This window comes from Stegodyphus dumicola, chromosome X1 (genome assembly GCF_044657685.1).
Source record: "Stegodyphus dumicola isolate Sdum_Otavi_A_Nest chromosome X1, ASM4465768v1".
Lineage (NCBI taxonomy): Eukaryota > Metazoa > Arthropoda > Arachnida > Araneae > Eresidae > Stegodyphus > Stegodyphus dumicola.
The window spans coordinates 42,516,766-42,541,306 of NC_140780.1; the positions used below are offsets into that span (position 1 = coordinate 42,516,766).

At 34.0% G+C, this 24,541-nt stretch overlaps 1 protein-coding gene across 2 annotated transcripts in view; it reads left to right on the forward strand.

Moving 5' to 3' along the window:
- Nucleotides 1-422: 422 nt before the first annotated feature.
- The window catches only part of LOC118182722 (synaptogenesis protein syg-2-like), a 202,700-nt gene continuing 178,581 nt past the window's right edge, over nucleotides 423-24,541 (forward strand). Inside the window, exon 1 of one of the 2 annotated variants that reach the window (XM_085806987.1) lies at nucleotides 423-671. In XM_085806987.1, coding sequence (XP_085663113.1) covers nucleotides 623-671 — 49 coding nt within the window. In that variant the 5' untranslated portion in view covers nucleotides 423-622. The remainder of the gene's footprint in view (nucleotides 672-24,541) is intronic. The other variant, XM_085806986.1, reaches the window with a different exon arrangement.

Sequence of the window (24,541 nt, forward strand, 5' to 3'; positions counted from 1 at the left end):
TATATAGCCAGGTGAAAATTCTAACTATAAATAAATTTACAGAGGAATTAACTGTAAGAGATAAGTTTCCCCGTTTACTTTTTTGTTGAATAGAAAACGACGCAATAAAGAATACCATTTAGAAATAACTTGCAGTTGCTTTTGAAAATAACCAACTTGCAGTTGCTGTGAGCTATTTAACTGCCATTAAAATAATCCAAGGTAAAATATTTCAGGGTTATTGAGTATTTAGTTAGAATAACTTCTCTTAAAACAAACAAGTTACAGCCTGAATTATTTATGAATATAAGATAAAAAGCAGGAAATTCTTACTCCTCTGAGTATTTCCTTATATTCCTTTTCTTGTTCAGTGTCCCAATGAGAGCAGAGCGCGAAAACTGTGTTCCCGCGAATACTCATCGTAACCTCCACGCGGCGCTACAAGCGCCAGGCGTGCGTTTCTCTTCCTCGTGCTTGCCGGATTATAGTCCGGTAGAAGAGAATGTGCGATCCTGGAGATTAGGACGCGTCTGAGCAATACTAACAGTTTCTGCGGTGCCACCGCTCGTTACCGGAGTGTCCCGACTCATGGATTAAATGTAACTTTAAGTTGAAGGATTATTTGGAAAAGTGAACTGAGAACATGAAAGCTTTGATTGTCAGTATGCTATTGTTTGCAGGTTTGCTCAAAGGTAAGAAAAAGTAATAAATGGAATTATTATTCTTCGCAGAAGTTTTTGATAAACAAGAAAAGTATATATTTGAAATCTGTGTCTAAAATCCATTGTCTCACATAGGAGCAATAAATATATATAAGGCTACTAAATTTATTTACGCTCGGATGGTTCTCAATAATGACATATATTCTTTAAAATTGAAAACTGAATATAATTAATTTCTAAAAATGTTTCAATATTTATACCAAAACTAACAAAGCTATTACACAGGTTTTTTAAGAATATATTTAAATAGTATTCATTTTCTTGAACTTTTTTTAAGGTATCACGGATTTTAAATTCATGAATTCTTTGGCAAAAATTAATAATATGCACGAGTTCCGCACAGCCTACTCCTTTCTATATTTTTTTGTGTTAGAAAAAAATCATCGTCTGTGCTATTGTACTATGAACTGTTAAACGTTTCTGAAATTTACATTAACTTTTTTGCGTGTTTTTAGATACATTTTCATTTATTCATTTTTTTTCAAAACATTCATTTCATTTCATTTTCATTTATTCAATTTTTATGCTGACTTAAATACTTTAATAAAATTAATAAGGGAATTAATATGTTACCTTTCGAATGAGAATACTTCTTCTATAGCAGCAAATATTTATTGATTTAACAACAGATTTTAAGGTTCGTGTTTTAATTATTGATATGAAAGACTTAGGTGAAATAACATTTCTGTTATAAACTGAATTACGCTACTGTACAATATATCTTTTGCTCCAATTTTGTTTAGATGAATAGAGCAATATAGAATTGTTTACTTACAATATATGAACAATTTATATATTTTTATATTTACTTATTTTATGAACAATTTATATAAAAGTATATAAATTGTTCATAAAATAAGTAAATATAAAAGTATAATAAAATAATTCAAATGGTGGTGTAGAAAAGCGAATTTATAATTCCTGAGTTGAATATATTTATTATACAATATATCATAAATATATTGACATATATAATAAATATATTCATATATATAATAAATATATTCGAATATACTTATAGTATATTTTGAATATTTTATTTTACGGATTATGGATGGTCTGAAAGCATGCTTGAAACATTTCTAAGAGACCGCATTTTAATTTTAAGAGAAAGGTGCCTTAAAATAAATGAAGAAGTAATTGTTTAGTACATTAAAGTGGACGGACTAAACTAATTGCTGTCAATTAGTTTTGAAAACTGTTTCCGTAGAAATTTCTTTAAATACTTTGAATTTCATATATTTTAGCAAGATAAAATTATAAACTTGCGTATTAATAGTTTTTAAGCATTTAAAAATAACAGAAAGTTCAGGGTTTATTATTTTACAGTTTTTTAATTGATAGCAAAATTATTTTTAAAGGCCGGAAGCAATCAGAATAAAGTTTAGTGATCGTTTATGCTAATAAAATATTTGGTAATAATTTAATATGAGTTAAATACTTACATAAAGAACCATAAGAGGTAATATTAATACAATAAATAAAGGAATGAAAACACTTTCAGAAAATGTTGAGTTAGATAGGAACTTCTCTCCGTTTTAAATTTCAATAAGCATGATAAAATGTGTTTAAATCCTAAACTTAACCGTCAGAGCTAAGATAACGGCAAAGCTTGATAAATAGAATATTTTCTAATGTTGCAAAAATTTAAAAGGATGATAACTTGAATTTAAATTTGATTCCTAATTGTATTTTTGTGCCTTAAGATAATGAATGTGCCCCATGAAAGCTTTCAACTTGCTTTGCCTAGAATCTGCGTGATACTTTTCTCACAAAAATAGATTTAGGAATCAGTTGCGAGTTAGAAATAAAATTTTTACCTGTTTTAAAGAAAAAGGAAATTTAACATAATTCGCTAGTTGATTGCCAGTTTGCACGGCAGACAGACCGGATGTTTGCTGAAAGAATATTTTGTTAATAGTTTATATATTTTAATTTGCATACAAATTTTCATGGGGATTTTTATACGGTATTTCCCCCGCCTTCTTAGCATGCCCTCGTGGTGTAATGATCAGCACGCTCGGCACGAGAGGTCCGTGGTTGGAGTTCCTGCGAGGGCATTGCTCATGTTTTCTGCATTAAAAAATATCCTTATAGTTTCTACAGTGGCGCCCGAACTAAAAAAGGCGGTGGATGGTGATACTCCACCACCAGTATTTGGCGACTGGGTCCCCTAATCTCCAGTCGCCCTTTAAAAGGAGAAGTATATCAGGTATTTCTCCCGCCTTCTTAACATGCCTTCGTGGTGTAATGGTCTGTACGCTCGGCGCGTATTGAAGAGGTCCGGGGTTCGAGTCCCAGCGAGAGCATTGCTCATTTTTCCTCTCTCCTGCTTCAAAATAAGCTACTGTCTCTACAGTTCTTCCATAAAATCTCAAAAATAATTTTACTCATTTAGGGCCAGTTTTTCTTCATTAATACACAATGTGTTCAGTTACATAACATGTTTGAAACGAAATGTATAGTTGCATGAATACTATTATTATTTACAGAACATTTTTACTCAATTACTTAAATTTAGAGAACTTAAAATGACATTTCAAAATTTGTTTACAACAATCAATTTAATTTTTAAAAACTTTTCTCTACGCAGTTGAGAAATTCATATTTTATCGGAGAATAAATGTCATGTTATAGGCTCAAGTGGAAACTAAATGTCTTTAATGACATAATGTGTATTCGCGAGGTGCTTTTTTATTTCAAACGAATCATTTCTGCTCCTTTCGAAAAGGAAAACATGAAACTGTTATTGTTATAAGCTTTTATTAGTTCGCTCATTGTGTTTGTTGTTATGGTCAAACGTTTCTCATCGATTTTTAAAGTGCTTCCTGGCAAGATAACGAGTTCACATTTTGTACACAATGTTTTTGGATGAGAATACGGTGTTACAAAGTCTTTTTCATTTTAAAATTTAATGTTCAAACTATTTTTGACGTATGCCTTCGTTTAACCAACAAACTCGAATTCTCAGCAGTTTGCACAATTGAAAAGAACAGAAAAAAATCTTTTAAATGATATATATTTATATGAAACTTTCATGTAATTTCTAGTTTTTTCGACTATTTGAAATAACAGAATTTTCAATTGAATAACTTAACTGATAACGTGATACTGAGATTAAAAAAAAGAATGAAAAGTTTTTCTTTTATTTAAGTCATAAAATAATTAATGAGTTTAAAAAAGAAAAATAATTTATCAGATATTTTAATGGAAACAGAAGATTAAATAGCGCTCATTAAAAAAATTCATCTATAATTTTATAGTACGAAAAATTAAAGTGTGGGTGCCCACATATCGATATGCGATAATGTAATTACATTTTCAAAAGCCATGACGTTTATAAATTGTTGTAGCTCGACGTTATTATTATTCGTGATACTGAATTATACATGAATTTAGCAAAGATAATTATTTAATCTCTTGTTACCTAAAAACTGCATGTTAAATTATTTTTCTTCTTGCCGCATTAATTATTTTATGAGATTTAAATAAAAGTTTCCTTATAGAAATTTTTGTTTTGTTTTTAACATCTTCATGTACGAGAATCAAAGCAATAATATGTTGAAAGTATTCGTATAACTGCGTATTCTGTCTAGGGCCAAAAGAAGCGCTTGTGCAAGAAAAAATGAAAGCTCATTTTTTTGAGAACAAGGAAAAGTGTCATATTTTACTAGTAAGATACTGAGGAATGTCATATATATTTTGCCGCAGAAATAGGTCTCTTACGCTTGTCTTTTTCTCTTTTTTACCAGTGAAGTTACTTTGCTATTACAGTAATGTAATGAATGCTTATACACCTTTTAGCAAATGCTTGAAAAAAGGGACTTCTATTTTGGAAGCCTATTAATGTACAAGTAGCATACATGTTTTCTTTTAATTATTTATATTTTCACTAAAGAATAGACTGACTTTCTTACCTGCCTCGTCTTATACACTAGTGTGTAAAATTAAGATAAGTTGCAAGTTATGTCTATTTTTACCAGCAGTATTGAACCGAGGGTACTAATTATGTCACCAAAGATTCATGACATTGTTTAAACTCGAATACGTAAGCGTACACGTGCGTGTCTGCGGATCTGTGAGTGTGGAGGGGATTTAAGCACAAGAGGTGCATCTCCATCCCAACATTCGCAGTGTTTTCCGCAAACGTTGGGTAATCTTTATAATTTATCATGTAAAATGAGTAACTACGAACCTACGAATGATGGAATGAGATGAAACGTTGTCGATAAATAGAAGGCTGGCCAATTACAAGCGAAGGTGGCTACGGAGCTCAGTGTAACTCTCAGTGTTATATGCAGTTTGTGGAAACAGTTTCTGGACACCTTATCCATATCGCTGGGACATGGCTATTTTCGACAAATGATCCACAACGACAAATGAGAATCATTATCTGGCACTTTCAGAGTAGCAATATAGGACTGCTAGAGCTTCACAGTTCTCACGTGAGTTGCATACTGCCACTGGAGCCCCACTTTCATGGTCAACAGTTGCCTGAAGGCTTCGTGAGATAGGGTTGTATGCCAGAAGAATTGCTGTTTGCGTCCCACATCACTGCAGCACACAAGAGAGTGCATTTAGCATGATTTAGCATGAGAGTGCGTTTAGGATGGTACAGACAGCATGCGCCTTGAACTAGACTTCAGCTGAGCACCGTGCCTTTTACAGATGATGCGAGATTCAACCTGGACACTGATTCGCTGCATACTTGTATCTGGAGAGAGCTTGTTGGAACATGATACCATCCCTCCCTCATCAAGGAAAAGGATCATTACGGTGGTGAAGGTATAATGATTTTGGCAAGCATTATGTTGGACTGCAGCACACTCCTGCATGTGTTTGACAAAGGCTCTCTGACTACTATGAGATATAGAGAGGAGTTTTTAAAACCGTATGTTCAAACTTCTCTTGGGCGCAGTTGTCCCGAGTTCTTGTTAATGGAAGTCAAAGCTGGTCCACATACGGCTCATCTGGTCGATGATTACGTGGAAAGTGAGAATATTCGTCGCATTTGGCCAACCAGATATCTTGACCTTGAACATACATTGCATGTCTCGGACATTCTTGTGAGGGCAGCTGCCTCTTGTCAACTCCCTCCGAGAACCACCCAGAAGCTGAAAACTGCCTTGCTGTAGGAGTGGGTTTGACTGCCACAAGACAACTACTACGCCGTCGCTCTGCCGTCTGGCTGTGAGAGAGAATCATATCCTATATGAGACTCACTTTCAGTTCGATATCACAATATGCATTTTAGACTGTTTGCATTATGGACTTGACAGATAATCACGCGTACATATAATGACTTTTGAATAGAACATCTCATTTTCTGTTATATTCATAACAAATTTCATTAAAATCTGTCAATTAGCTTTTGGAAAACTCCACATAATGTGCAAATATTCTTAATTTTGCACAATAATGTATTTTTAAGGCATACAATATACAGTAGAAATCACATCATGTTTTTCTTTCGTTTTGGTCGGGATACTACAAAGAACACACAAGTATAACTGCAATATCATGACCATGTATAGTCGCAAATGCTTCGCAGAATAAAAAATACGCAACTTATTTCATATCGAGTTACTTGAAAGAATGTAATTTTTGGAACAGATGAGACTTTTTTACCCTGTGAAAGCAGTACAGACAAGCATCGTTAACGATTAATGTAAACGGCATTTAAAAATAGTTAAAATTCTTTTTATGTTTGGAAAGTAGGTACTTTGGATGTTATTCAAAAGTATATATTTCTATATATACTAGAAGTAAGAGGAACGTTTAAAAGCATATATATATATATATATATATAGCATATATTGTATGTAGCATATCTTTGTAATGTGCCTGTACTTTATATATGTTGTTACGAAATATACAGGTACGGTAAGATAGCTTCCCCTCAAAGCAGGTTTAGGGTTTTCATAAAATGGCAAAGGAAGGCAGGGTTGCCAAATTTGGCGAGAAATCGCCCATTCGGCATTAAAATTAACGATATGCATGGACGAATGGAAAACTTTCTGGAGCGAATTTTTACCGGTTTAGCCCAGAATGTTCTCCAACACAAACCGAAAGGTATATAAACCCTGCTGGTCCGCAGTCAGTTAGTGTGCCTCGTCTAGCGAGCTGATAATCAGTCACTGAGCGAGTGTCTCGAAGTTTAGCGCCGAGTTGGTCGTCGAGAGCATCGAGAGGGTCTTTTAGTGTATCGCGAGTTAGTGTATCGTCGAGTTTTGTCTTGGACTGTGCTGAGTCGAGAGCTGTACTCTTGTGTATCGTCGAGGGCATCGCGAGTTGTAGCGTGGAGAGACTCAAGAGCACGTGGAGTACCGAGAAAGTGTGTGTGTATTTAATTCTGGCAAAGCACGCTAGGGCTATCTGCCTAAGGGGAGGGATGCCTTCCTGGAGGACTTTCTAAGGGAAACTGGGTCGTATACACGTTACACATGGGGAAAACCACGAAATCGCCCATGCAGCCAGCCCGTTCGCGGGATTCGAACCTCGGACCGAAATACCAGTGTTCAGCGACTTTACCGCTCGGCCGCTGGTGGGCCTGGAGTACCGAGAAAGACCGAGAAGAGTCGGGAGCTGTTCTCTGGTGCTTTGCAGTGAAGCTTTCTCGACCGTTATAGCCTGATAGTGTGAAGGCTGTGTCGCTGATTGTGTCATCGTGTTTATAGTAGTTCTTCGATGACTGTAAAACGTGAACTTGGAGCTGTCCTGAAAATACTGGCTAAATAAAGTGTGTTTTGATACTTTATCAAGTGTTGTCGATATTCACTTCAAATCCGCACGAACCTCGTACGTACGTAACGTGGAGAAGAAAGAAAAAATCGTACCAATGTAAAAGAAATATCAAAAACGTGCGCTCATAATACAAAAGTTTACTTAAACGTTTTGGCAATTTTAAGCAAATTTTGGAAAATACCATTATTGCATGGAAATCTTTGAGAATTATTTTAACTAATGCTGACGAGTTAATTTCCAAACGATGTCTAAATAAAAAAAACTGATATTGAGAAAGCAAACTTTAAAATATTAATTCTTGAGTCCTGAATTCCTTAACACTTTAAAATCTTAAAAAGAAAAAAATTTGTAATTTGTTCATATGGAGTTAAACTGATTTGCATAATTCAGAATTCAAATGAAAAATTTCCATCATGCAGTCATTCGAATCCTATGAGCTATCTTTTTTTTAGAAAAAGGAATTGACCAGCCGTCTTTTTTCTTATGAATGAAATGAACATCAAGGAAGACAACTTATTTAAATGAGTGTCAAGGGATTGAATTCCTTGAAATGTGTTCCAAGGAACATACTTAGTTACACAATGTATGAGAAGTTCACGTCTCGCCGATTTTTAAAGAGCAATATATTCAATCAAGAATCAAAGTAAATATTACATGTGACTGCAATGTGACTTCATCTTTACGAAGATTATTTTCTGCGCTAAAACTTTGAGCTGAATGGTGCTCATTTTAAATCAAGAATAAATATTCAGGATATTCTTTCGTGTGAAATGATGCCATTAGGGTTTGGAAGTTAGTAGAACTAAAGCTATTAATTTGTAAGTGGTATAAGCGCTTTAGAACATATAAAAATTCTGAAGGGATTCGAATTTCAGTTTCGATAATGTTTTAGTCAAAAATCTACATTTGCAGGCAAGAAGCGTTCAGTTCCATTACTACCCAAAAACGAAAATCTCTCTTTTGACAATTAGCTTATGTAGATTCATTGCTATATTATACTTCAAAAAACAGACTAGAACTTACGGTGGCGATGTGCAGAAAACGAGACATAGCCCTTCAAATTATCAAGGGAAGAGGGCTTTCCAGGACAAGTAACTAAATATGACTAAGCGTCTCTATGGCAATAGTCATAGCTCTCGCTCGCAGATCAAGGGTGTTTCAGACTAGAATTGTAGCGAAACAAAATTTTTCTTAACATAAATGAAACAAATTGTTAAAAAACTCCTTTTCAAGAACATATGCATGTAATTTATCAAAACTGTAGAATTTAATTTAACTAAAATATAAAACAATTTTCACTTATTTTTTTTTAGTGTTTCAGGTTGAAATTACATACACTTCTTATACAAAACTTTTAAACATCATTCGCTGTGTGCAACATTAGTTAAACTGGAGGCATCACTTAAGTAACCAAATATTTTTAAGTACTGTGGCAGAAATTAAGTAGAGTTTTCCCAGCTATTTTTAGAAAAGCTGAAATTGCTAACAGAGCTTCCACTTCCTATGCATCAGCTCCTTTTTCTGACGTGATTTCAATTTTTGTATACCAGAAATTTTTGTATACCTATTTAAACTTTTCTCTGGTTTCATATGACTTTAAACATTATAAAGTATCTATATAAGCAAAGGGTAATTGGCAATTCTGTACTCCCGACTAATCAAAAATACTTCTTTCTTACTATTCATTTTATAATTTAGAACATGTATTTCCTGTCTAAAGTAAGAACGCAGTTTCAAACTGCCAGCGCCAGTCATTTCTGATGTACTTGTTGCGTAGAAAATATTACTAATTTATACCTTGAAAATAAAAGGGCTAGCTTCTTTATTATAACTGCATTAACTTCTTCCATTTACTTACAAAAATAGGTTCAAATTAAACATTTAAATTTACTCTACCCTAAAAAAGTCGAAACTTTTTTTTTCATTCAAAAGCTTTTCAGAGATTTATTTCAAAGAAAGATCTAGGCGGTTCGTTGATTTCATTTAAGTTTGAATGAAAATATATCTAAAGAGGAGAATTCAATTCCATCGCAACTTCAGGCGTTTACTTACCTAACAAGAGAAGAAATTACCTTCTTCCTTTGTCAAATTTTTGCTATATGCTTCTATAATTCCGTTTCTAAACCGGATGACTAGACATATCAAAGCCTAGAAGCAACAGACAAGTAGACGAGACACACACTGTCAAATCTTGAATATTCTGTCTTAATGGACTTCAGTGTATGCTTTGGACGGAGCTCAAATTTAAGATCTGAGACAGAGACTATCTAAGATATTTTTCTGTTTTGTTAGTTTTCTTTATATCTTAATAGAAAAAGAGTTCCACTGATAAATTATATTAAATTTACATCTTACTTCGTGACAAATTGAAGTCAAAAGTTAATAATAATTTTCATTAGGATGAAGGACAAAGTGTATTATGTGGAATGCTAATAATGTATCTATTCTTCGCTTTCAAAAATAAGAACTATTTTCTTAAAAATTATAAAGTGTTAGAAGTCCGTAGACATACCAAATAAAACGAAAGATTAAAAAAAATATAATATATACACATAAACTTTTTATCCTTCAGTACATTAAAAAAAGTTACTAAAGAGAAAAAAGTAATTTTTAGTCACTACAACATTTTTGGTGATATGTAACTAAACCTTAGATCATTCAACTTCTGAAAAAAAGCGACATCGTTCTTGTCTGTGCCTTTATTATACATGTTAGTTCTGTGCTGTGAATTCTAACTTCCTTGAAACTGTGCTAATATCCGGACACAATCTTTGTTTTTTATGTATAGTCGCAAAGGACATGGAATATTGTATTGCTATATTTAAAGACGTTTTTTAAACTTTGTAGTGCATTTAACTAAAAACTGCGTAATTTGAAATGTTTTTTACAGTTACATTTTATTTTACGATTTTTCGTTCATAGAATGAAACAAATAACATAGATAATCACTGCCACCTACCATTGTAAAACTATTTCTTTTCTAATCAGCGTAACAACGAAGTACGTGGCATTACATTTCTTTCAAGGTCTTTCGAGAGGCGAAAGATTATATTCAGTTTATTTCAATTTCGGTTTGATTTAGAAATCTGATTCCGCAACCACTGGCCTGCTAAAAAAGGATGGATAAAATCTTCTCGTTTTAAAATACGGCATTACAGAAGCCATACGAGAGCTAAAAATAAGAATGAATTCTTAGAAATCCTCAAGAACTGGTAAATGAACACAAGGATTCCAAAAATATCATTTGGAAAAATATTTTTCAGTCTATTCGATTATGCAAAGATTGAAATTCTAAAATGGTTAGTACATGTATGTTGAAGATATATGTGAAATCTTCTGTGTTAAATAAATAAAGATATATGTCAGATCCTAAAAAAAGAAAGAAAGAAAGGGCAAAACTCTGCGCAATATTGACCTTTTAACGCAAATAATGAAAATTGGCTCTGTAGAAGGAAGTAAAAAATAAAAGCAAGATTTTACTCAAACAGAGAAGCAAACAAACTAAGCTAAATGTAATCATGTAAAAAACACTCAGCAGAGTATTAAAGTATGTTGTGTTGTTTACACTTATGATTAAAAAGCATTAAATCTGAAAGGATTAAAATACAATTTTTGATTTAGATTTTAATAAGAGAATAAAATGAACAGAAAATTTGAATCTTAATTTAAAATCTAATCACTGTTCCTAGATTAATTTTTTCCAGCGTCACATTTCTCGCCACCTAATGAAATGTACACACTAAAGAGACAAATAAACAGTACAGAAGAACACTTCGATAGTTAATAGTTCGTAAAGCAAATTTGTGTTGCTCTTGTTCATAAAATTTTAGAGATATAGAGGGCGATATCTAGCAAAGTGAAACTAGGTAGAGGAACTGAAATAATAAGATTTTAAAATGGCATATGTATGCATAAATGGTGCGTTGAAAGAGGTAGAGAGAGCTATTTAGATCGGTATGTGAAAACAATTCGTTGGCTTAAACCATCATTACCATACGGTTTCCAAGCGATATCGCCACACAAACTTGGAGCTCTCTAACAGGTATTTTATCTAAGGTTTTGCCGACGGAAGTAGAATAGCTGTTAAAGGCAGTCCAAAGAACGATGTCCGAGAAGATTGCCAAACATTTGCCTAATTGCCAAGCATTTGAGCATAATAACGGGGAGCTCTGCGAGAATGCACCATTACGTGCTGGCAGGGAAGATATGGACAGGGAAGGATGTCGATTTTTCTGCTTTGCAAAAATCTGAGGTATATGCATTGAAAGTGCTGCTCAGTGCCAGCTAGTGAATTGTTTGGAGGACATTAAGTGAAATAGAAATGGACGGGTATCATTTGCAAAGAACTTAGGCTTTGAATCGGACAATTGTCTCTTCGTAATAACTTTATTGCTGATACCCATTGCAGTCTGTAGTAAATCCCGATTTTCCTTTGCACGTCTTAGTCCTTGATAAGACGACGTTGTAACTTTCGCGTATGTTTAACACCCAAATCTCCCAGTTTTGGGAGTCTGATATATCGCACTATTGAGCATGACTACCAGGAAACATTCGCCATTGATGTTTGAAGCTAGCATGGTTTACAGTAAGATAGCGCATTCCATTTCGTTCCTTAAACAGGCGTGCGTACGGCAATTTTCTGCAATATATCTTCCGAGAAATTCCTTTCAACATTCCTCCAGCTGTTCGGGCAGAAATGGGGTTATAGCACGATGGAGAGCCAACTCAAGTTAGCAATAATGTTAGAAATTACCTCGACGCTGTTTACGCCTCCCAATGCCATTGAATCGGTAGCGAAGACCTGTTTCTTGGCCACCCGATTTGATATACATGAATTTCTTCGGAAGATTACGTTTCAGATGATTCATATTTAGAGCATGGTTTACGGAAGTTCCATTTAATCGAGTGAAGATTTAGACTCCAGGCTGTCGTTTGCTGCTGGAAATGTGCGTGAAGTACTTGATATCCTTGCTAAAATCTTCTAATCAATGCGCTGCTATTGTGAATCTTATTACTTTTGGTGATCGTAAGTTCGAGCACTTGTTATTAAAAATGAATCATAAAAACACTTATTTTTTAAAAATTTTACCTTTCTTAATGACTTATTGATCATACCTTCTTTATGTGCCAGCAATTTAGCGCGACATTTCGGTGCGAATTACAAAATTGGTTTATTTTGGTTTTCTCTGTCCTTCTTTTGCATTTTTACCAGATGATTTAGAAATCCACTGTACACACTAAATCGGAAGACAAAATATAGCATGAAAAAATTAAGATTTATAGTTAAGAAATAAACACCAAATGAGATATCTAACCTGGGAGAGGAAAGAATATAATGTTCTATGTAATAATAAAACTAAAACAATCAACTTTTAAATGCTAAGAAAATGTATAGGTGCATATAAAAGTGAAAAAAGCTTAATAACAGAAAGAAAAACAATGAAATCAATAAACTGAATCGAAAATTAAATCTAATATATATCTTGGATTAAACATAATGCTATATATAACAGTAATTAAGAACAGTGCACTTATGAAATGTCAAAAGAGTTCTTTAAAATTAAACCTAATTTCTTCGCAAATAATCCTTTATAGCGTAAAAAAAGAGATTATTAAGAAAACAAAAACTGAGTGGGAAATTTAAAGGGAAATGGGGCCTAGAATTCGCTGACGTCGCATGAGGAAATTTCAAAGCAGTATGAATCATATATTTTCCGAATTTAAAGATTAAGAAAATATAAATTTTGGAAAAACAGACAAATGTCTCTAAAATTCGTTGAAAGTCTTTGAAAAAACTTCACTAAAAATATTTACTGCTCTATCAGATTGCACAGACAGTGAAATCCTTTGTTTTTTAAGCGAAGTTATGTGCAAAAATACCGGAAAAAATCGATTAAACAAAGATTAAAAAAATCTAAGCAGAAGTGCCTCGAATTCCGCACGTTCCCTTCCAGACACGTGTTTGTCAGTTTCGTAGTTCTTACCTTTTCCGTCCTTTCCTATGGGATACACGCAAGGGAAGGAAAGGCGGAAAGCAAAAGAAACTCTGCGTTTGTTTATTATAGACCAGTGGACTTACAATAACAAACGAGTGCTTTTGTTATTATAAGCCAATCTGATTCGCGAACCCTGGTTTCCGCGATTCATAATAAAAGTTCAACAAGAATATGATAAAGCACTCAAATTAAGACATTTTAAAAAGAAAAGGAGGCTGTCTGTTCTATGTTAATGGAGTAAACACTACTTCCTCAGATCAAGAAAGAGATTCAGAACATGATATTTTATCTAAGCAAAATTAAAGTTTTGTTTAAAAAGTAAACCTTTGTTATGATCAATGAAATTCTAAAAATTATTTGATGAAATGTTGCTATATTGGAAGATGTATAGTCGAACCAAGCCATAAAGAAATTAAAGGAAACGGATGTTTTGTTCAGCTTGTCCCACTCAATAAGAAAAGTAGATTATTTTGCAAAAATATAAAAACGATGCCTTTTTATTTGTATGTAAATGAATAACAAAAAATATTATTGTCAAATTTACTTAATATATGTTTTACTTAATATATGTTTGGTTGCAAAGGGAAAGATTCAATAATTTCGGTAAAGAAGGTCCTATGGTTTTCAGAAGATCTAAAGAATGTATGCCCCAATTCGAAGGACAGAGCTTGGATAATATTTAAGCAATTATACTTAAGCAAATGAAAATCAAAAACAAAAAAGGTATGGATAGAAAATTTTCATTCCCTAAAAAGGAATCAACTGTATAACCTAAACTCACCAGATACATTACTTTATCCTTCTCTGAATAACGAAAATTTCAAAATTTTTATTTTAGTGTCCGCTTGTCTGACAATTTAGTCAAATAATTTGAATGTGCTTTGAAGAACCCACTTACGTACAGCAGAGTCAAAGATCTTCACATGCTGTCCTAGGATTTGTTTATTATGTCCTAGTTCTCTTAAATTCACCTGTTCCGCATATAAAATATGGTACGTGGGACCTAACATCTTAAATGTCGATTGTTTTAAGGGTTGGTAATTTTTTCGCTAAGTTTGGAAAAAATACAAAACTGTATCGATGGATAATATCCATATTGGTCTTTATATCTGATTTTTGTAAGTTTGGAAGTTCGCTTTAGCAATATAAATTATTATTAAGTGTAAAGAAAATAATTTTATGTGTGCATTTCGTTATAAACCAGGATCGTACCAGCGGGGTTGGACTACAGTTAAAACACATTATATCCGAATCAAAATTATAATACGCATGTTTTATCACTGATAAAAATACGTGTCTTCATTTTGTCAAACAGATTAAATACACATGTGTTTTACTTGCCAGAATATGATTTAGGTTCTTTCATTTTCAAATTTTTGAACTCTCACTTTTTTAAATGATGGATATAATGATCATGTGTAATGAATCATTCTTGAGAAATAGGGTCTCATTTTTCACTGACAGGTTAAATCTATATTGCAGTTGTATGTCTAGATAATTAAAGTTTTTAAATTCATTAAAAGAGCTGCTGAAGTAATTAAAAAGGCATTTTTTGTTACTTAAAATGGAGATAAATATATCCCCGTATAAAGATATTGAATGAATTTTAATTACATTATTAATCTCCCAAAATTTGTGAATTGTGATGTTTGACGAAGTTAACTACCTTACGCTTTAAATAAAATGGCTTATTATCTCAATAATTCTTCTGGTTTATTTATAGAAAAAATTATTTTAAGTGCGTGCTGTATTTCGTTTGCATAAAATTACTGACTCTGGTTTAAAAAGGTTTACGTGGTTCTTCACTATGCCTTTATTATTTTAAGAAATTCAGAAATCTATAATAATTCTTTGTTTCGTTTTTTATGTTTTACAAAGTTTATGAATTTTTATCCTTAAAAGAAAACTTCCTTGAAAAGAACGAAAAATTAATTTAACGAATTGCTTGTGGCAAGTTTTTTTTAAAACGGTCATTAAAATTCCAAAGTTTAAATAATTTTGATTTCTACCAAAACTAATCCAACCCAAGTAGCACATGACGTAGCAATGACGTTGCCAAGATCATTTTGCAACCTCTCGGACCAATTTGCAACGGGTTTGCTACGTAATTTGCTACTTGGGAATATTTGGATGTATCAGTTAAAATTGAAGCTTTTCATCAATGCTTTGATAGTTTAGAATAATATCCTATGTCTTCCTAATAATGGAAAATTGCTAGTAAATTCATTATTTTCTCATTATTTTGCAACGAAAGCTTATATGTGTATTTCGATTTAAATGAAAGGAATGTTTTCAGTGTGTAGCCTGTTATATTTCTGCTGTTTTCCGAATCGCGTTATAAGTAAGCAATTAAGGATATACAATTAGAAATTACAAAAATTCACTTGGAATGGAATTCTAAACATCATATTTAATCCTGGCTCTATAGAATGTTTTAACTTAATGCTTTTTTACAGATTTATAGTAAGTGTTCAATTCAACTATTGTTCATTTTAATGACTATTAGAATGTGTTTTAAGTATTTGCGTTCGATGATGTTGCTCAGAATAAAAGATGTAAGAACAAAACTCTGATAGAATATAATTCTGATATAATAAAACTCTGATATAATATAATATAATATATTTTAACTAACGTGATACCTCAAACAGACAATATGCCAGAAACAATTAAAGAAATACAAAATGTACGTAGATAAAATCTGGTACATGTAAACCGAGCATAAAGGTATTGTAAACTTATTGATTCAAAAGTCGCATTTAGAATGCTAATATAGAAACCCATTTAAAGAAGAGCAACTACTGCACGGAAAACTTCTCTATTTAAAATTGTACATCCTATATAGCTTTAAGGTTTACGTAATTTTCTTGCAAAAAATGTTGTATATGTCTTCGTTAGTATTTGTCAAGTAATCAGGGTATTAGAATTCCGTAAGGTGCAGTATCAGAATTTAATGATCTTAGTTATAAACTAGGTATCAAATTTATGGTCGTGATTTGATGACACTTGAATAATCGGTACTTAGAAGATCAATCATGGTTAGTTAATACTATGATAAACATTTGCTATCACTAACCAGCTGTCATTCATAAATATCATCAACACAGGTGACTTAATATATTTACGTCACGAAGAATTATTCAAGAAAGAATTATCTGGAGCAATCTGCTTACAGCTTTTTCTATACTCTTTCATTCCCGAAACAAGAAAAGAAATTACTGTGATAAACACAATGTCTTGGCCGAAATAGGCTAATAGCTTTTCCTTCCGTAAAGTAAGATTAAGTTTCAGTCTGCTGATTTACGGAATTCCTGTGCTCACTTATCACTCTAACGTCATATTTATTATGGTCTCTCAAGCATCGCTGAAAAACATACTTAAGGGGTGTTGGAACCCTAAAATCTTCAAAAAATTGTGATTTCGGATTTTTGCATTCTCAAATTCTCTACACTTTTATCTTTCTAAAAATACCATTCTTTAATCTCTATGAATATTAGAACTTCAAAAAATCTAGTTTTAATTTGTCATCTACTGCTTTGATCAATGAGAAATTTTACATAAAAACGCGTTTTTCTCCAAACGTGATTTTTTTATTCTCGATGTACCTTTTCTCAGGAACTATTGCTCACAGGTATCTAAACTTTTTATGGCTTATTTATTAGGTTCGCTAATATTTACTGAAATGAGCTTCTTGTAATAAACTTAGAAAAAAAATTTGTTAATTTTTTTGTGTGAGAACAGTGCTAAATTTTACTATGCCTAACAAAATATTTTGTAATTTACTCTAAAATTCAAAATGTTTCAAAATCTCATTTCAGTATAATCAGATAGGTATACTTTAATTACATAAAAATTTCAAGCTTGTATCTGCAGCAGATTTTGAGAAAAGGTACATCGAAAATGGCCAATTTAACATTGTCGGTATAGGGGTTTCTGATACCCCTTAAAAATGTGGTATTCTCATATTAAACAGGGAATGCTTTTTTCCCGTATGGTGAAGTATCATCTTACTCTACCAGACAATCAGTGAGAATGAAGAGAAAAATTTCTGGGCTAAGTTTTTGAGAATTTTCTGACAAGAAAAATTTCTTTAAACACAATTGGAGGCGAATTTTCTGAGATATTAGAATTTAATTTCTATTTCATAGAATATCTCATCCATGGGATACTAATATTTACGTATTACACAAAGTTAATATCAATGAATAGTGATAATTTAAGGAGAAACGGTTTGGAAATGTAGATATTTAACAAGAATGCAGCTGTAAATTCGGCTTTGAACTCTATAAATCCTTCATAGATCTTTTTAAAAGTGTCATTTAATTAAAGCATAAATTCTGAAATGAATCTTGGAAATATTATTGCGTATTGTGTCATGTATTATATGTTTTGTATACATTGCATGCAATATATCTGATCTTCCACTGTTTTCATATGCTCGTCGTTCCGTATTTATCGGTTTTGGGCCGGTATTTTAAATTTATGACAAAACTTCAGTTATCAGTTAATATCCATTTAGTGCAAATGTACTAATTGATGAATCGTATTGAGAGTAAACAAGTAAATAATATAAAACATTAAAAAGGAATCTCTTTGTTTTAAAATTACACATTCTGTTTTCTAGATTTGATTCATATACAAAATTCTTTCCTGCGTGATTGCAATTTGCTTAATGTATTTAGGATCTGAGAAAAGTTCAACTTAACTATTCTACAAAATCACGTAAAATTTATTCAATGTTATGAAAGAAAACTTATAATTATTACCTTATAAAGGCATACTTAATTAAACTCAACTTGAATAATAATAGTTTAATTTCTTGAGTGAGATTTGTACCTTTATCACTGTAAATTTAAGAAAAAGAAGAAACAATTTTGATGTCTGAGTCATTTAAAATCACCTTGAAAAATGAGAATGAATAAATAATCTTGAAAAAAAAAAAAAAAAAAAAAAAAAAAAAAACTAATGAGGACTTTGATGCTCTAATTATTGAAAAGCCTCGTCCTCCTGCTAGAAATTTAAACGATGCAAACTTTGCAGTGGAGACAGAAAGTGCTTAAAATACTTATATGTTGAAATAATGCGACTTCTAATAAACTATATATTAATTTTTCATCTTTCAAAGAATGGTCCACAGCCTTTCTCTAATTAAAAAAGAGGAAATTAATACATTTTGAGTATGAAGAGTATTCGCAAGACCTCAGTATCTTCAGCAAATAGTTCTCCATTTTAAATAGTAATTAGAAATATATTAAAATTTAAGTGCTTAAAAGTATATTTGCTATTTGTATTAAATATATCTGTTTAAATGTAAATTAAAGCAAGCTCCGCATGCTTACCTTTCTTAAAGGTCCTGTAGGCGGTACGTTATAGCATGTTAAGAAAAATGCGGCAGAAACCGGAATTCATAAGTCAAGTACAATGTACAGCATCCGAGTTCTGTTAATTAGAATAAAAATATTAATGCCTTACCTCACTTTATTGCTTAATCCTTTAAATAATTGACAATTACTTAAAATAAAATATAGTATATTACTCGTATGTTGGATAAGAGGAGGCTCAGGATCTCAGAACTTAAAATTTAGAACATGATGTTTTTACAACAACAAAAAAAAAAAAAAAAAAAAATTGAATTTTTTTATGTTAATTAACCACACAATTTTTTTCCAATGCTTGAGATATTTCATGTCTTATTTCTGTGCCACTTTACGAAGCGCACATAAAACATAAGCATCATTACTTATTTTACATCAAAGCGCTTAACTGTATATGCTCTACCTGTAGAATTTACTACCTTAAAACAAAGAAAATATCTCTGCAAAAATATGAAACATGGTTGCTAATGTATTTTCCTGCTATAGCACATACCTAACTAATGTGCATTAGTATATGACTGCATAAAATAAAAATGAGTTTTTTCGTAGTCTATTTTGCATCTAAAATCGAGATTATTTTAAACGATGCTTTTTTGCAATATACACTGGTGTGCAAAAATTAAGGACGAGACGGTTTTTTCAATATAACTTTGTGCAAAAGCTTTCCAAATCAACCCATTTAATACCGTAAGATCCCCAATACGTAAGGACATGAGTAATGTAAGCAACACTTACTAAAAGAGAAATCAGAGGGATAAAAAGAAACTTTATTGAAAAAGTAGAATGGAGCGCAATGCGACTGAAGGCCGAAACATCCCTGTGATGGGTGTCCAGCAAGAAACATCCAGGCTTTAATAGGGGATATGAACTCCCCTGACTGCTAGGCAGGTTTCACAGCGTCTGCCCATGCTGAGAATGAGGGTGTCAATGAGTTGTTAAGGCATTGCTGCCCATTCGTCTTGCAGCGCCAATCGAAGCTCCGGAATCAATACTGGTGGTAAGGTACGAGCTGCCAAGCGTCTGCCTAGAAAATCCCATACATGCTCGATGGGATTGAGATGCGGAGATCGTGCCGGCCAATCCATACGTTCAATATCCTCACTCTCTAAGAGCTGTTCGGCAGCTACTGTGCGATGACATGGTGCATTGTCGTCCATGAAAACGAACTGCGGACCCATAGCGCCTCTAAAAAGGACATATGGAAGAAGAATCTCATTACAATAACGGGTCCCGTTGACTGAACCTGCGTCGAAGGTGTGAAGGTCTGTACGACTACCAAGCATGATGCATCTCCAAACGAGAACACCGCCACCTCCATACCTGTCCCTTTCAATGATGTTCGAGGGATGATTGCGGCTTGCCCGCTCTCTCCAGATGAGTATGCGATGAGAATCGCTACTCAGACTGAATCTGCTCTCATCTGTAAAGAGTACTCGTCCCCATTCATTGTCTCTCCAATTCCGGTGTTCCCGGCACCACAGAGAACGCCTTCTCCGATGGGCAGGCGTTAGAGGTACACACCGTACAGGGCGTAGTGCAAACAGACCACCACCGTGCAGTCTTCTGGCCACGGTAAAACGCGATATCGGTCGTCCAGTCGCCTGTGTCGTATGTCTAGCGATTTCTCCCGCTGTCTGCAGCCTGTTTCTTCTGGCCTGTAAGGCAATATACCGGTCATCTGCGGGTGTGGTTCCTCGTGGACGACCACTACTAAACCTCCGGATAGCTGTTCCTGTAGTTTGAAATTGTCTCCAAAGTCGTGAAACGATGCTGTGAGCAATTCCGAACTCTACAGCCACACTTGTCACACTGCGGCCTTCCTCCAACTTCCCAATGATTCGACCTCGGGTAAAAGCATCCAGATGTCGTCTAACAGATTGATTATTCGCCATTTCTCGCTGAGGCAGCAACTCGGTGTGATTTTAACTGCTATACGGCGTGCAATCTCTTTGCCAGAAATACTGATTTTACACCGACAACATGCTTTATACTACTAAGACACTCCCCCATTACGTCTACCTGCATATCTGCGCATGTGCTACCGTACATCACCTTACTTAATCTCCTGATTGGTCTTTCTGTCCGCTCTGCTTCTTCGTTCTGCTGATATGCTAATTTTTCGACTTCGTCCTTAATTTTTGCACACCAGTATATTATATGAGGTATTCAAAATCAAGACATCAAGAGTATAATATTGAATTTAGGTTTATTCCTTTCCATACTTCTAGAACGATCCATATACTGAATTTCTAATTCCTAAATTGCATCCTTTCGTAAGATTGGCTAGAAATATCTGACGCACATTTTAACCGATAAGTTGTTATAGTACTTTATTTGCGCTGTTATTGATGAATTTGTGAGATATATTTGATAAATTTGTATTTAATGAAATAATTTGAATCTGAACGCTTATCTTTCTTGTAATATATTAGAGAAAGCCAGTTCCAATCCATCGTTTTCTTATTTCGGCTACAGGTGACATTTTAAAATTACAGATGAAATAGAAGACTTAGGACTTAATTTGGCAGTTTTTATTATTTTTCAGGAAAGGGTAACAAAAGACTTTGAATATTCCCATAATGTCTGGAAAAAACATCATTATTTGAAAGCGTATTTATAGTACATAAGTTAAATTTTCAACTATTACGCAGAGCCATTCTTTGGCGATAGTACTTCTTTAAATGGATTCCATTAATTTTACCTTAAAGTGAGCAGCTTTGATTCTCTGGAAGCAATTTTCTGTTGAGGTTGTAGAAACACTAGGATTCCTTTGGAAGCAGGCAAGATGAAAATTATGCAACAGTCTCCGCCTGGAATCGAACCACAGACATCTGAAATACCGGCTCAGTGTGTTGACCACTACACCACGAAGGCATCTTAGAAAGGCGGGAGAAATACATTATAAGGTTTTTAGAAACGTGTTATTAGAAATGTTTCGAGAAGATCCATATAAACTGTTGTTTAGTTTTATCTGCTGAGATATTTAATTTTTGCTGATCTATCCAGCTTGTAAAAGTATAGATCGCGTTTTGGGCTTTTAGCCTATTGTCCGTGCTACCAGAAATGACCAATGGAAAATCGTACGCTTGGATATCCACTCCTTGTTGTTTGTCAAAAAGTGCGAAGGCTGTGTTCCCTACAAGATTCCAAAGCGTATGTCCCAAACAGGAACTCTTGGGACACCTTCTTTCCAACTTGAGTTTGAGTATATCATTGTCCGTTGTAACCTGTATCCAAAGATCCTGTAAGTAGCTGCATATAAAGTTCAGGATTTCTATTGGGCATTTGATGGTGTCTAGGCATTATACTAAGTCTGGCCACCATAACGAGTCGAATGCTCCTTTTATGTCCAACAATATGACCACTGTGTTCAAATTGTTGTTCTGTTCTACGTTATCTAGTAATTGTTTAAGGCATTGTCTGTGGACTTTTCTGTGCCGAAGCCATATTGTTTTTCGTTTATAGTATTAACCGTGTTCCTGTACATGTGAAAATTAAGGCTTTGTAGTATTACCTTTTCTAAAATCTTACTGATTGAAGGCAGTAAGCACATACGCCTATATGATGCCGGGTCTGACGGGTCTCTGCTCTGCTTGTGAAAGAGTGCAATGTCGGCAAGTTTCATGCTTCTAGGGAAATATCCCAATCGCCAGCAGGCTCTGCATAATTTCGGAAACATCTCTGGGAATTCTTTGTGAATTTATTTAACAATGGTATTATTTATACCATCGTGACCTGGTGCTTTTATGTTTACTAGGGCTTTGATGATGTTATGCACTTGCTGTCTGTAGGAAGAGAATTATCTCTATTGCTGCTCTTCCAGCGTTTTCTATTAAACGTTTGTCTTATTTCTGTGTGATTCACTAAATCATTTTCCATTTTGTTTTTGGCAAAGATTGTTTCTGGGATTGTGTTTAGAACTTCTGTTTTGCTTTTTGCATCTTGGTTTATTTTAACGGTATGTTGTAAGGGGTTGGAAAACAATATTAGTGGCCATTTCCTGTAATGTTTCATAGGTTGCTTGCTCGTTACTACAGTGCTTACGCCATGGCTTTTGTTTCACAGTCTTGATTTTTTGTATTGAGCTAATTCCTTGAGAGTTTAATATTTTCTGCTCTTCATCATTCTCCGCCTGCACATGCCTTCTCAGGGCTCTTATTTCGCTTTTTCGTTCCTTGAGGCGGTTGCTCCACCATAAAGTAAAAGTTTTCGGATTTACAGTTTTAAGTTTATAGGAAGCGCTTGCTACCTGGGTCAATTTATTTATGATGAAGTCATACGTAGTGTCAAGCTCCTCCTGAGAGTCGTAGTTATCGAGATGTTACACGATTTTGCTCACCCATGGCCTGAAGTAATATTATAAAGGATTGTGCCCTCCGTAGTAGGTTTTGAATTGCTTTTTTGTTAGGTACGTGAGTCTGCTATTGATCTCATACTGTATTGTACGAGATCACTCAGAGAGGGCATGCCTATTACCTCTCAGTTGTTTATGTATGCGGACACTGATGACGACACAAATGTGACATCTGATCAGCCTTTTGATTTTCCCATAGTCGAATGTTGGCTGAGAGTCTTCTTTACTTATTACCGTTAGTCCGTGAGCTGTCGCGTATTCTAACAATTTCTGGGCTCTGCAATTTTCTGTCTGTGCTCCTAATAAGGAACTGGTGGCGTTAAAGTCACCAACCACTATGGTGCTCTGGAATGTTCGTAGTAAAGCTGGCTTTAATTGTTTAATTCTTGTAGCAGGCATTCAATTTGCATACTTGGGGGAAGTAAACACAAGTAATTGCTATTTTCATGTTGGAGGATTCAGTCAAGATTGTTACTCTGTTATCTGTCGCTTCCATAAGCAAAGGGCTTAGACGGCCGTTATACAAATTGGCTGCAATTCTCGTACCAGAGGCGGAAGACTTTCTTGTTGAAGGTTAGCCAAGAAGTTTGTGCTCGCTCATGTATGGTACTTGTAAGATTGCCAAGTCTGCTGCACTGGAAGACATCACCTCCATGATATTGAGTGCGGATGCCTTTGCCCTTTGGAGATTGCTCTGTGAAATTTGATGTTGACACATTTCTGCTATAACTCTCTGTTACTGATTAGATTCCTTGGATAAGCTCATTTCGGCTAATTCTTTCTGTAACATGGACATTTCAATTCGCTTGCTGATTATTGCGTTTTTAAGGTACCTGTCTTCTCGTTCGCGAGGCTGCAGTTGACACAGTTAGTTGTAATTGAGTCACATATTTCTAACGGGTGTCCTTTGTCACACTTGGAGAGGATGTATCCGACTTACAGTAACGTCTATAATGCTCGAATTCTTGGCAGTTGTAACACCGTTTCACCTGGAGATATTCTTTGAAATTGCAGGTGCTAAGTCAAATGGGGCTTCTTTTCTTTTCTAATGACTATTCGGCCTGTTCTCTTGCAACAACCACAAGCCCATGTGTTACACTCCTTTAGGTAGGAACGATAGGGAATATAAACTCTTTTGTGGTACTTGGGAACAAGTTGGAGAAAGCCCCTGTAATATCTGTTGCTGTAATGTCTTGTGGCACACCGAATACTATTATGGTACGCCTGGGTGGCCTGGGCAGTCTTACACTTAATGAGTTTCTAATTCTGGAATTTCACTGATGGTGGTCGTGAGTTTGTCCAGATCTGTCTTCCCTTTACCCTTGATGAATAGTTCCTGTGAGCGCGTAGGCTGGTAAAGTCGCTAAACAC